The sequence below is a fragment of the Poecilia formosa genome, unplaced genomic scaffold (genome assembly GCF_000485575.1).
Source record: "Poecilia formosa unplaced genomic scaffold, Poecilia_formosa-5.1.2 Scaffold380, whole genome shotgun sequence".
In the NCBI taxonomy this organism is placed as follows: Eukaryota; Metazoa; Chordata; class Actinopteri; order Cyprinodontiformes; family Poeciliidae; genus Poecilia; species Poecilia formosa.
This window is the reverse complement of record NW_006800319.1, coordinates 320472-338684: the sequence shown is the minus strand read 5'-3', so window position 1 is coordinate 338684 and position 18213 is coordinate 320472. Positions and strand designations below refer to the sequence as shown.

General features: G+C 38.3%; 1 protein-coding gene across 1 annotated transcript in view; it reads right to left on the bottom strand.

Moving 5' to 3' along the window:
* Positions 1–18213, bottom strand: part of LOC103154306 (heterogeneous nuclear ribonucleoprotein L-like) — a 24949-nt gene extending 6736 nt beyond the window's left edge. Inside the window, exons 1-6 of the mRNA XM_007575540.2 lie at positions 17535–18213; positions 12047–12165; positions 6897–7006; positions 6016–6143; positions 2646–2731; positions 2119–2215 (exon numbers count right to left, since the gene is read on the bottom strand). Of these exons, the coding sequence (XP_007575602.1) occupies positions 2119–2215; positions 2646–2731; positions 6016–6143; positions 6897–7006; positions 12047–12165; positions 17535–17759 (765 nt within the window). The 5' untranslated portion in view covers positions 17760–18213. The remainder of the gene's footprint in view (positions 1–2118; positions 2216–2645; positions 2732–6015; positions 6144–6896; positions 7007–12046; positions 12166–17534) is intronic.

The window sequence follows — 18213 nt, the reverse complement described above, 5'->3', positions numbered from 1 at the left end:
TATATATATATATATATATATATATATACATACATACATATGGAAGCATTAACTTCAGGCCTTCAGGCTCCCATAGAGGAAAAACATGTAATTAACTTTTGAAATCCAAGCCTGGAGTGTTAGGGTACAGTGACAACAGGTAGAAGAGGGGCTCTAGAGACACTTTGAGGCTCCGGCTGTGCCACCCACAGCAGTGAAACAAAAGGAGGAATGAGAAGGACGAGTCAGGGCGTGTGTAGATATGAAGTCATTGTTCTACATACAGGCACAGTAATAGTTTTTCATCTCATTCAGCACCTAAAACAGTATTGTGCAGCCAATGCTGCAGCTTTGGCAGTGCGGTGTAAATGTTACAGCTTTAGCTTTCATTGTAATAATTCCTATTTAGGTTTAGATTACATCTGATGCTTATTAATACCCTGGAAACAGTCTTAATAGATATGAATGTTTTCAGGCACACCGGAGTTCCCCAGGAAGTACCCAGGACGGAGAGGAGACAATCCTCCTTATCATTATCTGGAAAATCTGGAAAATTATTTATCCAGCAGAGAAAAATGTAAGAACTACAGTTAACAGCATAACATTAAGTGGGGCCATTAGTGATGAGTCATGATACGACTCATGTAGTATTGCTTCTAATATAAAAGTGCCATTAAAGACCAAAAAATCTGTGTGGAACACATAGAAACCTGAACCGGTATGCTGATACTATCCATAAGGTGAATGTGCATCAGTAAAGGTGTCAGTGCATGCTCAGGTTTAACTTCAACTTACTGCAGTCATGCTCTGTATATAATTGATCATAGGATTATTACTGTATGAGTCAGTGTGATTATTATAATCTCTTAATAGCTCATCATGTTGGTGAGTACAAACGCCAGCGGGTGCTTCAACAATCCTAAATCCTGATTATTAGTTTTTTTTACCTGTGTGATTAAATGTTTTGGTTTGCATCAGATAAATATAAATTCTTTTGATAGATGATACTTTAACACATTATTAATAGTCCTCAAAAATCAAAGATGGAAGGCTTTCTTCTACTTTGTATATTTGACTTCATAAACAAGTTCATTAAGAATTTAGATGTATTATTTTTAAATTTTGTCTTCTAAAACTTATTTTAGTGTAAATTATTGAAGCTTTATCATACATATTTTTGTCTAATATTTCCGAGCAGTATTAGTGACACCAGACTTAAAGTAGGAAATCAGATTTCTGAAACTATTTAATGTATTAATGTTAGCAATGTAGATGTGTTTATGGGAATTTGTGACCATTTTTCCAGAAGTCTATTAATGAGATGAGACAGTGATGTCTGATATGGACTGCCTCTCAGTCTTCGCTGTATTTTATTCCAAAGGTGTTCTCTCAGGTTAAGGTCAGGTCTGTCAAGTTCTTCCAGACCAAACTCACCTCTACAAACAGTGAAGATATTCAAAGACACTCCCCGATTATGGAATTCTCTCCAGTTGTTTTTACATTGTGTAAATTCCATTGATTATTTTAAACTGTAGCTACAAACAAGCTTTTAATTTAATTTGATATTATGTGTACTTCATCTGTGGTTTGTGAAGCACTTTATGGTTTTATCTGTGAAAGGTGCTGTGATTCCATTAGCAGATTATTTCACTTATAACATGAGAAAAGTGTCTTTTTGTAAGTGAAATAATCTGTCAGTGGAACTTGGGCTTTTCATCCATATAAAGGAATTATTGATTCTAAACAAGCTTCTAACTCTTGCTGAAAAGTTACTTGTAAGTAAATTTTGTGTCATTTCAAGTGTACTAAGGTATTTGCACTAGAAACTAGACCAAAGATTTTGTGTTTTTGCACTGGATGCATTTGATGTCCTTTGGTGAGGTTAATGAAACAATAAAAATAATTTTGGAACCAAATGCTTTGATGCATAAATAGAGATAATATTATAATTGTATTCTTCAAACCTCCACTGGAGAACCTGCAGCAGATCTTCGTAGTCTAAATTTTATACTATTGAAGAATGCCAATTGACCGAGTCGATCAGAATTGTAATCAGCAGGTCAGACTGAGCTGGTAGCAGCCGGTAAACTGATATTAGCTTGGTCAGCAAAAGCTGCTGATGTGTTTTCTGTTTCTTACCCTTGCATATTCAATCTTGAGTGTACAGCAGCCAGCATAAATGTCAGCTCCATTTAGTGCTGCTTTGGCCTTCTGGGCACACTGAACTGACTCAAACCTGGAAGAGTCACATTAAGGAACACAAACACGACAACGTTGCCCAATCCAGAGCATGCACATCACAATTCATCTGTTAGAGCCTCGTGTTTAAGCGCAGCTCCTAGAATCGGGAACAGATATCCCCATGCAACAGAGCAGCAGCTAGCAGATCTCTGTGTGGTTTTAAACGGATTATGTGTAAGAGCAGGTGAGAGCCAGGGCCGTTTCTAAAAGGGTGAGTTTGAAACGTCAGACAAAAGGTGGAGGAGCTGTGACTCAGATGGGTGTGGTTTGAGCTAAACCACCAGAAATAGAAAGATCAGAGATGGCAACATGGGAGAAAAAAAACATTTCCACCATATTTCTGGATGAGCAGAAGACATTCCATGACCCCGCCCACTGAGATGACCAAGGCATGGAGACGCAGTGACCCCTGAGGAAAAGGATACTCCACCATAGCCTGGATTCCATTTCTCTTAAAGATGACGATCCTTAGCACGCTGCCTATGGGGTTACACACAGTGTAGAGAACATCCTGGACAAAAACACAAAGAAATTCCTCCTTCAGCTCCACATACATTAGTTTAAGAAGAGCATATATAATCATCACTAAACATAATTTTTTTTGTTAAAACATAAGTAAAAACTTTTATCAACATTTATAAGTTGTTTTATTATTACATTTTTAGAGACGTTTGTTTCATTTCTTGTCATGAATACACATCTAATTTAACATAAAATAATTTAGATCTTAATCTGCCAGGGTATGAATAATTTTGGGCGGAAATTATGAAATTGGTCTGCTTTAGATTCCAAAATATAGACAATAGATTCCCGTTCTTCTTAATAATACAACTTTAGTTTGTTGAAGTTTGCAGGTATGTGTCTTAAAGTCCCACCACAGAATTTAAATTGAATTAAGGTCTGGACTTTTACCAGGCCATTGGCCTAGTTGTTCTGTCGTAGATGTGCTGCTATGTCTGGAGCCTCAGCTGACAGACAGATGGACTCATATCGCTGTGCCGAGTTCTGAGGCTGGAAAACAAGTTCAATCCGTTAGCCCTCTACTACCATGCAGAACACTCAGTATGTGATGTTTACACTCGTATATGCTGTATTTGGTTTATGGTCCTACATCTCTACCGTGGTCTCATCTGTTCCCAGAAAATTGGTCTAGAAGTCTTGTTAATGGAAATATTGATATTTCCATCATTTGTTCCATGTCTTACCTTTCTCTCTCCTCCCTATTCCCTGTCCATGTCAGTACAATAAAGGCCACTAGAGCTTAAAAATAAGGTTTTCCACTTTTGACTGAGCCATCTCACTGTAGAATGATGGTAGTTGAAAAATGTCAATGTAATCATTTCTAATGTCATTGCTAATGTCTTGAAGCTGTTTATGAATTTGTTTTTAAAATAACATTGATGCAAAAGCAGTGACAATATTAACTGTCTGTTTCATCTTTCATCTATATAGTGAGCTTAAAAATGTATTAAAAACTGAAACACACACACAATCTTAACATGTGTGTCTTTACTATTAAAGGTGAAGTGGAGACAGGTCTGAGCTTGTCCATATGACTCATCAAAGGGTCGTAGGACCAGCTCCTTTCTCAGACTGAACTATTGTTCATCTCCTCTAACCAGTCAGTTCAACAAACAGTTGTGAGCTCTCTCACCACCCCGGGTGTGAAGAGGATCACTACCTTTTCTGTAACCACAATGCTTTCCTTTCCTCTAATGTTTCTTTAACAGATAACACATCATGCCTGACTTGGTCCAACACATATTATGATCTCCCAGGATGCAGATGAAACCCTGTAGATGGTTCTCAATCAGCAGATCTTGTGTCTGACAAACAAAAAGTGCAAAGTTTGTTTTATTATGTTTGTCTGTTTCATATAGTAACATGCAAGTGTTGAACAGCTATTAAAAGTAATCTAAACCGGTTCTGCTCTTCCTGTACAAGCCTCAGGAAGTCCTACACACAACCGCTATTACCTACAAGTTAGGCTCTTCTAAACACTGTGGGAAGAAACAACAACCAACCAGATGTGATCAGAGTGGGTGGTTTCCACTGGGTGTAATGCAATGTAATGTCAACCAATGTGAAGACAGAGCTTCTTTATGTCTGCACGCCTTTAATGTCCTGTTATCATCTACTGCTGTCTCCATACCGCTCCTGTCCTCAAGACTGCAAACGCTGCACGGCTTCACATGCAAACACAAATCATCTGTCACACAACTATATGGTCGCTGGTCAGAGTAGCAGAGTATCTGACTGTGGCACAAGACAGAAAACAATGTCTATTGGGTGATGCTTCCCTAATGTTACAAACTTATAAAAGCTTCAAACACTACTGTAGAGTTAAAATAATGGTAAAAAGAATATCTGAAGCTGCTTTTCCACAGGCTTGGTTTAACTGGTTCTGCCCTGGTCTTTCCGGGTCAGACCCTGAATGGTTCTTGCTCAGTTATTGTACTCTCTTCAAATATTGCCACAATTGAGTGTAAGCAATTTGATTGACAGCAGACTAGATTCCTTGATAAACTGCAAACTCCAAAGAACATCTCAACCACTGCAGTGGAGCTACTCAACTTTTGAAACGGAATGTGATTTTGCAGCGCTGCTAGCAGCATGTCTCTGAAGAACGGTCAGCAAAGAAGAAAAGAGAAATGCTGCCGCTATGGCCAACATTCTATAAGAGTTAAAGTTTTGCACTGTTCTGGTATGAAACACCAGAACTATATACAGTAATATTTGTTTGGTGTTCTGTGTATTTTATTATTATTTTTTTTTAGTTTTTCTTTTCAATAAAGTTCATGTATGGATACTTTTCATCTTTTGACTTTATAACCTAAATCCAAAAGGTTGCATGTTTAAAAATTAAGAATAAAATGGCACAATATAGAGAGATTTGTACACACTGCAAACTAATCAGCTAAACTGAATTGTTTTCATTATGTTTGGGCCAGCCATTCTAAAAGACAAAATTAAAATATGAGTTTATTTGAGTCCATCCAAACCTTGAGGTTCTCCATTGATGAGTGTCGCTGCAAACATCATCATGTAGCACCGACCACAGCTCCTGCACACTCACAGTCCTACTCATATTCACTCTCTGATCAGTGAGAAACATACCATAATTCAGACTCTCCAAGCTGGGCTCAAACCGAACCAGAAATTAACAAGTTAGAGTAACTTTAACGTCTGTTTACACACTCTGTACACTGTAGCTTCTCTAATAGGTATTAAAATAGATTATTTCATAAATACCAAAGTGTAAGAAGCTGTGGTATTGCATGTGGTAGAAGATGTTAGATTGTAAAAGTTCATACTACTGCCACATGTACAACATAAAAATATGTCCATAAAAATATAAAGGTTTGTGTATAAACCTTTATAGCGCTTGTTTACGTCATTTAAAGGCACACAGCCTGTTCAGTGTGAGTTTTAAAAGGTGCAGTGTACAAATCTGTTTCATGTAAGAAAAACCTGTGTTTTAAGGAGGAAAAGTAAGAACTAAACTAGGAGACCCAATAAACAGTATAATGTCCCTTTATTTCCTGCATGTACAGTCTAACGTCTGAAGATCCAATTTTTTTAACTGGATCAGACATGAAGAACTCTGAGACACAGAAAAAAATACAAACTCCGGGAAGAGAAAGGCATCATTCAGGAAGATATTTAGACCACCCAACCCTTAGCCAACGGCTAAACCTGGATGTTTGCCTCTATAGGGTTCCCAAAGGCTCAGTTACATACCAGCAACAGTCAGACATGACTGTGTGTGTTTAAAATGAAGGTGTGTGTGTTTACCGTAGTGATGGGGTAGAGCGGGTTCTGGATGGACAGCAGCAGCACCTTGTTGCCGCTGTTTGGGTTGTCAGCATTTGTTGGTCTGGTGATTCTCTTCGATGTGGAGTAGTTAAAGTAAGCCTGTTGTCCTAGTTAACACATCAGTCAAACACATCAGAACAATTGGACCCAAGTCCAATATCTTTAAACTGGTTGGTAATTAGACATGTGAATGGTATATGAACTCAATTTACCAGTAAAAAATGCAATGTTTACTGATTTACTGTGTCGTGTCTGTAATTTTGCATTTTATGATGTAAAGCACTTTGAACTGCTGTGTTGCTGAACTGTGCAATACAAATAAAATTGATTGATTGATTGATTGAATTTACATAGCATCTTTCCAATCATACAAACCACTCAAAGTGCTTTACACTAAGACTCATTCACCCATTTTTACTAACACACACATCTATACACCAATACGCAGATCGGTAGGCAACTTGAGGCTAAGTTCCATGCCCAGAGGCACATTGACATGTAGCAGGAGGAATCAAATCTACAACCTTCCAATTGCAAACCTCAATCATCACCATCATCCAGCAGCAATCACATTGTCGACCCCTCTGACAGAACTTAATCTAAGAAAATGCACAAATGCCTAAAGTTGAAGACTAACAATGGTCAAAGCTGACTTATGATCCTGGACATGTACTAAACATAATTCAGATTTCTATCTGGATTAGACCATTTCTCTACACAAATATGTGAACCATTTAGTGTTGGTCTTAAATCTCCCTTTTACAACTCAAAATAAAGATTTGCAAAAGATTTAAGGACAACTATGTGCTTCATACAAGCCAGAAATCTCCAAAAATATCCCAGCAGAGGAATGAAAGTACCTGCGATGTACACCGGCTCCTTGGCTCCGCAGGACACACAGCGATCAGCACTCTCCACTGCAGAGAACTCCACTAAGGCCTGACGCTTGAAGGGCATCATCATCACATAGCTGGAGAGAAAAGAGGCAGAAATATCTGGATAAGAAATGACAAACACACACTTCGCTCTCAGATCTTTTCAATTTCATGACATTTTTCTGGATTTCTGCAGGAAAAAGTCAACAGCACTTTATGCAAACATCTCAGAACAAATGATGTTGCTGATGTTGCATTAGTGACCAAAACATTTGATTGTGCAACAGCTGCCAACAAAAAGGAACTGGTCCCTCAGTATGTGTTCTGTTCAACATGCCATGTTCCTCAATGGTTAGAGGACTGCTTTTGTGTTTATCTACTTGATTATTAATGTACTTAATTGTCTAACTTTGATCTGCAACAAAGTTAGACACTCATGGTGTCAATAATTTGTTATAGTTAAATCAACACTATGAGACATCTGCTTTTGGGTCTGTGTTCTCACTTCTTTCCAAAAGTCTAATTCAAGCATGTTTGAGATTCTCCAAAAATAATTTGTATAATCTTTTAGCTCTTTCAAGCTACAATAAGTTACATTACTAAATAAAGTTTAGCTAAACCAGTAGGGATTTCCTGGCATTTGAATCCTTTAGCTATAGCCAATCAGTAAGTGAGAAGAACTTACAAAAGACTCAGAATAATCTCATTGGTCAAAGACATCAATCAGTGGAAAGGAACAACATAAAAAAACAACAGTAGGGTTGTCACAATATGAACATTTTAAACATTTTGACATTTTAATCTCTGTCAAAATGGCTTTCAACAGAGATATTCGAAAGTCATTTTTCTATTTTTCTATGTCAAGTCATGTGTATTATTTAGAATTAAGAATAGAAGTTTTAAATGTGGAAATGAAATGTGAAAGTGGTTCTCTCTTTGACTGTGTGCTTTGTATTGCACTAAGAGTTTTCTGTATTTCACCATTAATTTAAATCTATTGATGTGGTTAATATGGGACTGATATCAATGTCAGCAGAATATTTCAGAAAACATAGTCAACAGCAGAAATGTGCACACTTTTTGTCACAATAAGCAACAAATCAATTAATCGCATAATGAATTTAAATGAGCTCAATAATTCCCATTTACATGATTTATCAGTTTTCTCTTTTCTCTCTCTCTTTCTACCAAAAACTGGATGACAAAAGTCTTCAGTTTGGTGCTTTAGTCTCAAGTTGTCCTTTGTTTGGCAGACAATTTGTATTTTTTATTTATTTTGGAGAATGATAAATGTTCAATAGAATTTAATGTTTATTTATCTTTGAGAATCTGTTCTTGCATGATCATGCCATTACCATTATATCAATTGAAAATGTTCTCAAAACATTACTGCAACAACTTCTGAGACAGCAAAACTTGCTACCATGACACGCCTATAAACACTGAAATTAGAGTTTTTCTTATCTTTAAGCCATAACCATGAAGACACCAGAACTAAAATTTTGAAATATTTCCTTTTATGCATCTCTCTTTAATATGAGTTTCACTTTCTCTTGAGTAGCAAAAAATATTGCATTTTTTTCATAATATTTACAGATTTTTTTAGCTATACTTATAGAAGAATAATAGTCAATTTAAACCAATCATATAGGCAAATTCCAAGTCAAGCACAATTTCCAAGTCAAAGCAATTTGATCCCAGTTATCAAACAAAGCAACTCCACACTGAACTTGAACAGTCAAGTTCTGGTTATCATTCATGTTGGTTAAAAAGTTTTCTGACTGAGGGCAATCCAACAACAACATGAACACACAACATGGAAGTGATGCAGAGTGAAGATCAGTTCAATCCAGAGCAAGGTTTCACAACTAGATAGCTGAGAAACACATGATCTGCTAGGCTCATCACAGTCATGGAAGGATGTTTTTATAAAAGTGGCTTTTATAAAATCATGTAAAACCATTGTGTGATACAGGCTTTCAGCATTCAGAAACTTGACAGGATTTGAGAAGACAGAGCAGCTAAAAACATTAAAAACTGGATTGAATTTAAAAGTGTTTCTTTGTTAAAACCTATAATAGTTTTCCTTAAGGAGATGGGAATTCTGTTTTAAGCAATTAGAGTTGATAAACTAAACATAGGGAAAACTCCTAATCCTTCAAGGTTTAGTTTTCTTTATGATCGTCTCAGATCTAGTTTCTCAACAGTCACAGTTCATGCTAAACTGTGTGCAACATTTTATAGGGCTTTTTTATTTTTGTATATTTTTACTGTTTTACTTTGTAATTTAGTTGAGTTATATTAGCTTAGTGAGTCTGTTTAACTGGAAAGCTGAATAATTTTGGATAATAAACTTATATTAAAGAGAAGTTATCTGTCATTAATTTTCTGTGTAGAGCTAGTGTTGGACTTTCAACTTCATCGATTGTTATTTTAACACCTAAGCAGGTATATAGAAACAATAGCTGAAATTAAACTATTTGGCTGTTATTTTTCTGATAATCAGGTGGTGCCCCGACAAGGTAATTTTGACCTAAATAGCTAGTTTTGTTAATAATTGCCCTGTGTAATTATTTAGTTATTCATAGCCAAACCAGAGCCTATTGCTGCACAAGACGTAAGCAATAATACTCCATCAGCATATTTTACTAATATCATGGAGCTATTCTGTCAACTCTATAATCAACATCAGTGTAGAAATCTTAGTTTTGACACCAACATCTTTGTTTTCCTAATGCTCAGATTTTAAAACAGTAAACCATTTGCTCATACTCCATGGTGCAATGTTTCTAAACTCTCTGAATAACAGACACGGTGGGTCCAGATCAGGGATGTCAAACTCCAGTCCTCAAGGGCCGCTGTCCTGCAACTTTTAGATGTGCCTCTGCTGCCCCACACCTGAAAAGAATAATTAGGTCATTAGCAAGGCTCAGGAGAACCGATCTACACAGGGAGGAGGTAATTAAGCCATTTCATTCCACTGTTTTTTACCTGTGGCACATCTAAACACTGCAGGACAGCGGCCCTTGAGGACTGGAGTTTGACACCCCTGGTCCAGATAGTTCTCATTCTTCTTGTGCTTTGTGGTTTTTTCATGTTTAAAATTAGTGTTTGGCTCTGTGAACCAGATTTTAGCATGAATGTCAAACCTCTGTTAGAGCACACAGACAGGTTCATGCTGTAGCATGTCTCCTCTAGTCTAGAAGTTGTTTGAAAACATATGTTTTAATGTGTAAAAGATTTATACATAATTAATTGCTTTCTTTTCTTTTATATAGAGAGTCCGTCCAGAACCTTTGTATTTATTCATTTCTGGTTCGCCTGTAAATCTGATGCACAAGCGACATTTGCTAACAACAGCACTTGGTGACAAAAACGCTTTTCTTAGCCCACTGGGGTTCATTTTTGCTTTAAAAACCAATCTGATAGGACAATGGAAAAGCCTATTGTTGTGTTCAAGTTGTGCTAACTTAGCTGTTAAGCTAAACAAGCCTAAAATATCACCTCAATGCTAAACATGTAGCAGCAGAACAGATGTCCTCAACACTAATGTCAGAGTCCACTGTCCACATTCCAAAAGACGTTCCATGAACAACCAAGAGTTACTGATCCCGGGGAAGCTGAATGGGTAGAATAACATGTTGCACAAATCTGATGGCTGAAAAACAGATTAAAAACAATACATATCTGAGCTCATATGTCTATTTATTCAATTTAGCTGCAAAAGGTGTTTTTTGAATTGAAAATGTTGCTTGTTTTGTCAATGTATGGTTTTCGATTAAAATGCGATTAATTGCGATAAATTAATTTTAACCTGCAATTAACACAATTAAAAATTTTAAGCAAGTACTACTACTAAAAAAAAATAAAAACACTAAAACTCCTACAGTTCATAAAAACACTTCCACACAGAGCATGATTGTATAAAACTTACTACAAAATGATAAAAAGGAGACAAAGTAAAGAGAAAGAAGGCCATCAGTGTAAATGGGTCATTCGGCTTTCCCTTTTGAAAAGTCCAACTAATGTCCCCATTATCCACTGGCTCTACTTCGGCTGCTCCACAACACAATATTTGAATTCACTCGTTCATGAGAGACTGATGAGTTTGGCTAATGATTTTTGGTTATCAGGTGATGCTCCAACTTCTTTCAATTAAAAGAACCTTTAACTCTATTAATAATAAATTATTGATACTAATTATTAATAGCTGCATAAGTCGAGCATCGATGCAATCCCTGTTGCATAGCAGCTGCCTGTGCTAACACATAAGATGTTAAAGACTGATTAAATAGACAGTGCTACTGGAATCATTAATTATAATGGTCATTATATTACAGGTGAGGAAAACCTTGTTTTGAAAGCTGTTAATTATAATTCTCAAAGAGTAACCGGCACCAGCTAGTGTTAAAGATGTCCGGTGTTCTTGCATTCAGCTGAAAGTGGGGGAGCAGCTGAGTCAGTCTGTGTGAAGTTATGCAACACCTGGAGTAGACCAAGATGTCCAGCTGGCACAGACCATAACAAAACTGAGCATTTGAGTAAATCTCAGATATTAGTATTGATATTAATGACTGTAGCTGTCTTCAGGGTTTTTTTTTTCTCCATTTCCTAACAGAACTGACTGGTTAGTGTTTTCACATTAACTTCAGTTGCAAAGCCTTCACTGAGTTGGTCCTGAGAAGCTGCCCACCTGAGGTTGCCATGGTGATATATCAGAAATGGATTTATTTATTCATGGAGACAACCTGTAAATGTCAAGGTAACAAGTAAAAATATTGTAATCTTTTTTCTTATTACATATTTCCCATGCCTTATTAGACATAAATGAAAATATGTAAAAAAAAAACAAAAAAAAACATCTAAACGATTAGATTTCTGAACCTGTCACAAGGTTTGTAGTTGTGAAGCCAACATGAAATATAACTATTGTAATGTACAGAATCATTAATGAGCTTTTTCTGTCTCTGGCACACACACATACGCATGTTTGTCTTACTATCTTTGCGGGGACTTTCCACTGACTTCCATTAATTTCTACAGCCTAACCATAACACCTTAGTCCTAAACCTAACCCCTAACCCAAAGTCCCCACAACGTAATATAAAACACAGAAACAGTGGATGCATTCTCACCATATTGGTCCGAATTTCTTCAGGGCGTCGATTAGGTCTGCTTCCACCACGGCCTCACAGAGACCTCGGACATGGACCACCGGACTAGGAGAGATGAGATGGGAGTCTTCGCCATTATCCTGCAACACAGTTAGCCACAATCACAGTAAAGCTAGTTCATATCATGCTGTACTTTAGCTTCATATCTTCAGTATACATTTTCTGACTTTATTTCCATAAAATAATATGGTCAGCAAGACAAATAAAACCCGCTGTGAAAGTTCAATTTTCACTTTCTTGTAAATATCTGGTTTGTTATTTTCTTTAATAAAAAAAGTTGAAACATGTGATTTATATATTTTTACGAGCTCCCTTAATTAATACTTTATTGAACCACAGTTGACTGCAGGTCTTGTGTAAAATATTACAGAGAACTTCAAAGCTCTATCAGCTTTGAAAATCTACAGACGTTTTTGACTACTGTGCTGTACAAAACAGCTCAAGATCAGCCTGTGTAGATAAAGTGTCTGTAAATAATCAAGTCTTTCCTCAAATTCTCAAACAAACTAGGTCTATGCTTTGACTAAGCCATTCTTCAAGACTAATAAACACTAAATGAAATATTAGCAGAAAAAATTAAGCAGTGATATCACCGCTGAGTTAGACATAAGAGGAGGAAAAAGAGGCATAGAAAATGGCGGGGTGGCGTGGGCGAGTGTCAGAGCCTCAGATGATATCCAGACCTGGGCAATACCTTTCAGAACACAGAAGCATAAACCCAACATGTGCTTAGACCTAGCTTTAAACTAGACAAAGGGATGAAAGACCAAAGAGCTCCAACCAAACCGAGACCTAGATCTCTAGACCTATCTCTGAATCTATTCAGACAAGAATTCACTTTTTTGGTCTGCATAAAAGTTCGACTGCACATTCATACCTCCCCAAATTAACCAGACTTTCTAGGAAAACAAACTATAGTTCGATTATAGAGGACTAAAAATAGTTGGTATGAATGCATCCTTAAACAAAACTCTAACCTTGCAATGAGCTGACCAGGCTCACTCAGATTATAGATAATGTCCAGGGACTGGACAAAGAGAAAGGTTCAACATCTGGAACAGCTGCATGGGTATTTGGGAAGAGCTGCGAGTCGACTTATGCAGAGGTGGGGATTTCCCCAGGCTCCCATGTCAGCCTTATGGACGAACCCAGTATGTCCATACTACTCTAAAAGTTCTCCAAGTTACACTTCAAAGGTACTATTCTGTATTCTGTTTCTCTATCCAACAAAACAGGATGAACTGTTCATGCAAGTCTCTGTCAGAGGTAGAGCTCCAAGGCAATTCTTATCTGTTCAGCTATGAGTTTTAGTGCAGGCGTGAGTTTTAGCAGTGGAAGATGCAGTCCTATTGTTTCGTTTAAGTAGATGGATGACCAACACCCACCTGAGTGGGGGACATCTTATCCTATGTAGCTGTGGTCTTCTTTGTTGCTTCTCTGATTAATGCTCTCCTTACCCAGACTGTCAGTCCAAGTGGATGTCAATGTCTTGGTAAGCCTTCAGGTGGTCCATCCTGTCTCTATGTCCAGATGATGGATTGACTCTGGGAAATGTTCAAAGTTTGGGATGTTGTTGTAGAACCTAACCCCACTTTAAACTATAGGTGTATCAGACTAAAGCAAACAACTTCTGCAAAGAGCTGAGCGTCACCTAAAGCCATCAATGAAAATCTCTAGAGAACTCGACCAAATCTCTCTCTGTTACCCTGCAAACAGTTTATCTAGTGCTCTCTAAGTGAACACACCACACTGAATATCCTCTCTGCAGTTCTTGAGAAATGCACATGGCTCCTCTCCTTGTCCTTCATGAGGAAAAGCAGACCACAGACTGTTGCTTCTCACCTCCACCCACTCAACCACTGTTCAGCAGCAACCTGTGGGCAGAGGAGCGATGAGGAGGTGGTCAAAGAAGCCTGAATTTAATCCCTAGGAAGAAGCTTTGAGTATGCCTCACCATAACAATTTTTATGCCAGAACGGAATGCTTGACAAGATATATACGTGGAAAAACATCTTCCCCAACAACATGGTGAAGTCTATTAATCTAAGAGGATAATCCTCTAAGTGGTCCTTAGACCCAGACCTGGTACTGATTCACTTTTTACTGGGTTTTGAAAAAAAGGCTGAATTGGAAGTTGTTAGGCCTCATTGGTTTCACTTCTGATCAGTCAGGCTGACGTTTGAGACCTTAGATCAGAGTGAGAACAGCTAAAACCACTAGATTGCATATGTTTAAAATGGCACTGAAGAGGACTTCCTGTATTATGTCACCTAGTTGTTAGTGTATTAGTCTCATCACTATATAATCTTGATCAACATATCTAAACCATGGCTGTTGACATGATGACATAGTAATGAGCTGAACTTCCTTTGCTCAGAGTGTTACTAGTTTAAAGTCTCTGTTCCCTGATATGCCTAATAATAATTTATGCGGTAAAAAGCATGCAGGATGTTGAAGTATCATCAAAAATCCAGTGTCAGCTTATGTGCAGCTGCTGTGACAATTGGTCATCCCCTCAGGTCACGAATGCTTCAGACCAATCAAAAAGTGCCATTATTTCTGTGTCTCTGTTGAGTCATTTTGAAACCAAATTAAGAAATGAAGCCAAACACGTTCAGTTTTATTCAATTTCTGTAGAACTAACTCACAAGTATTGTCTCTTTACAAAAAAGTATTTTTGTTTCAATCACTCACACCTTCCAACTGAATCTTGTCATCAATCAGTGCAATAAAAAGTTAAAAAGTTTCTGCCTAAGGAAACCCAGCAGAGCATTGAGTCATTGACTTGCAGCATTTACTCCTCTTGGACATAGCGGCAGTAAACAATCGTTTGTGTTGTCATTGATTTTATTTCCCAAATTTCACTTTTTACATTTTTATATTTCTGAATTCCTTTTTTTTTTTTTCAATTTTAACCACTTTTATTAATCTAAAAGGTATGTCACTGTGGTGTGACTAACAAATGCTGAATAAAAAAAAATCAATATAGAGGTCAACATTTACTGTTATTCTGTTTCAGTATAACAGACAGCTGTGGTTTAACAGAACATTAGATTGATTTACAAGGTATAAAAAGTGTTTCTTCCTCATTTTTTAAAGAACTCACACATTTCGAGCAAAACTAAGAACCTCATTTCTGACATACAAGAAAGTCTCCCTTTTAAAAATGCTTTAGAGAAGAATTGAACACCAAAAATTATGTCCCATAAACTGAGTTGATTGAACTTGATTTAGAAAGTCACACACCTCTCTAAGTCCCACAGTTGACTGTACAGGTCAGAGGTCAAATACCAAGCATGAAATCAAATGAACTGTCTGAAGACCTACAATCTCTATCTCTGCAGCAATCCACTAATCAGACCTGGATGGAAGAGTGGTCAAATAAAAGCAACTCCTTTATAAAAGCCTCATGGCACCCCGACTGGAGTTTATCAAAAGGTACCTGAAGGACTCTCAGACCAGGAGAAACAAGAATCTCTGATCTGATTAGACAAAGACTGGCCATACTTGAATCCAGCTGAACATTTCTGGAAAGATCAGAAAATGACTGACAGACGTTTCCATCCGACCTGATGGAGCTGGAGCAAAACTGCAGAGAAGAACGGACCAAGCTGCCTTAAGATGGATGAGCTGAGCTGGTCACATCATGTTCAAAACGACTGGCGGCTGGAACTGGTGTCAAAGGTGGATCAATGAAGTACTACTAGGCAAAGCTGCGAATAGTTATGTAAAAGTGATTTCTTGGTCTTATTTTTTTTTAAATTTGCAAAAATCTCAAAAACCTTTNTGAAGGACTCTCCGACCAGGAGAAACAAGAATCTCTGGTCTGATTAGACAAAGACTGGCCATACTTGAATCCAGCTGAACATATCTGGAAAGATCAGAAAATGACTGACAGACGTTTCCATCCGACCTGATGGAGCTGGAGCAAAACTGCAGAGAAGAACGGACCAAGCTGCCTTAAGATGGATGAGACTGGCGGCTGGAACTGGTGCCAAAGGTGGATCAATGAAGTATTACTAGGCAAAGCTGCGAATAGTTATGTAAAAGTGATTTCTTGGTCTTATTTTTTTTTAAATTTGCAAAAATCTCAAAAACCTTTTTCCACATTGGCATAATGGAATTTATAGAATTTTGAGGAAAGAGATTGATATGGCTATAACACAAGATGTTGAAAAAGTGAAGCTGTGAATATTTTCCAGATGAACTGGATCACTGATTATGAAAAGCCTTCAGGAGGAACTATTCACTGCAACTGGAGGTGAATCGTGACAGTCAGATTGTATGGAAAGCAGTAAGTCTGAAAGAACTACAGTTAAATATACTGTTATCTGTTTGAGAATTAAATATAGATCAATTTAATGTTACAATAAAATAACAGAAACAAAGGTCTACAGCTATGTATGATCTAATACTGTCTTCTGAACAGTACAGTTATTATCTGGTAATAACAGTAACATTACTGTTGCTAGCAGAAAGTAACAGTCTAGTATCTAGTAATAACAGTTTCATTGTTGTGGAAAAAGCCACCAAAAACAAATAATTTTTTTAATTCAACAAAAAAAAAGTACAATCTCACATTGAAGATTTTAAAACCTTATCCCTGAAGTAAATGAGTCCATGTTTAATTTATCCTTTTGATTATTTGACTCAACTAAAAACTGCTCACCCCCGGAAAATACAGTGGAAAAACGGCACGAGGGCATTCCGTTGCAGGTTTAGTGGTTAAAATATTTATTTACTTTTGCAAATTTAAATTCCATTACATCATTCAAATGACATAACAGTTCTGCTATATGCTCATGAGCAATAATCTCTGATAAGATCAATATATATTTAAAAGTAGTCTTTTTGACTCTTGAATCTCTTTACTGTCTTTTCTTCAGACACACACAGTTGTTCCATATCATCAAAACAAACAAACTTGAGTCAATCTGGGCGTTAGAGGACTAAGTCATCCTGTGGTTAATGACACATCCAGCATCACTATGCTCTCCTGCTGCTTCACTTGTCTTGACTTTATAAGGTGTGAAAATGTAATTTTAATTTTAGTGACATGCCTCCTCTTTTTCACTGCTAACAGTGTGCATGATACATTAATAGGGGATAATTTTGTGTTTAATGATGTGACCAGAGCTTGGTTGCTCTCCTTCTTCCTACAGCTTCCTTCTCCAGTGAAGGCCAAGCTGCCTGCCAGGTATCTCCTCTTTTGGGCTCTAACGCGAAGCCTAGATGCCTGAATGCTGACTCCATCAACCTGCGGGATGATGCAGTCAGACAGACCCCCTCCATGGAGCAACCAGTGACCGGCAGCTTGGAGATGCTGCTGAGCGGAGGTCTCTGAGACACACAACAGCAGCAAACCAGAGGCCACGCGCACGCGCATGCCAGCCTCTGCGGTGCTGCTCGGTTCCGTCAGCTTAGGTAATAGCATCCTTGCTCTCCTTACCTTTCGTCCTGAACCGAACTGCCTGCCGCTCCATCGGGCCCGACTGTCCGTCTCTGCCTCCCCATTACCGGGCAGCGACCCGCTGTCCGAGTCCTCCCCCTCCTCCAGCTCATCCTCCGCTCTGTCCTCCTTCTCCTCCAGCAGTGGCTCCTCCATTTTCAGCCGCTTGGCAGCTCTTCCGTACTCCCCTTCCTCGCGCTGACCGCCTGCTTCCACCGTCGACATGTTCGCGGCTTGCAGTAGAGCTGTCAGGGAGCGGGGAGGAGAGGCTCTGTTGTCGGTCGCTCCTACACGTCCATTCCAGTAGTTGTCCCTATCCCCGCTACGAGCAGCCTCCCTGCCTGCGCGTCTCCGTGTACCTGTCCCGCGTTGCGTCACCGGTCCAGGCTTCTGTCTGATTCACGGAGGCTCTGCGACGCCACAGATTTCGGAGTGTGGAGGTGTGAGGGGTCCGCCACATCCCGCCCCCCGCGCCTCTTATTATTGGAGACCGTTTTCAGCGCACTGGAAACACGGCACGTGATTGGTCGATGCCAAGGCGTCAGCGTCTCCGAGTCCTGCAGCGGGGGACCAGAGACAGGAATAATGGGCAAAGATTCAGAGGTGGACTGGAAATAGAAGAGGAAGAAATCAAAGGCATGACCGTTCACTGAATCATTAAAAGGAAGTGATCCATGTA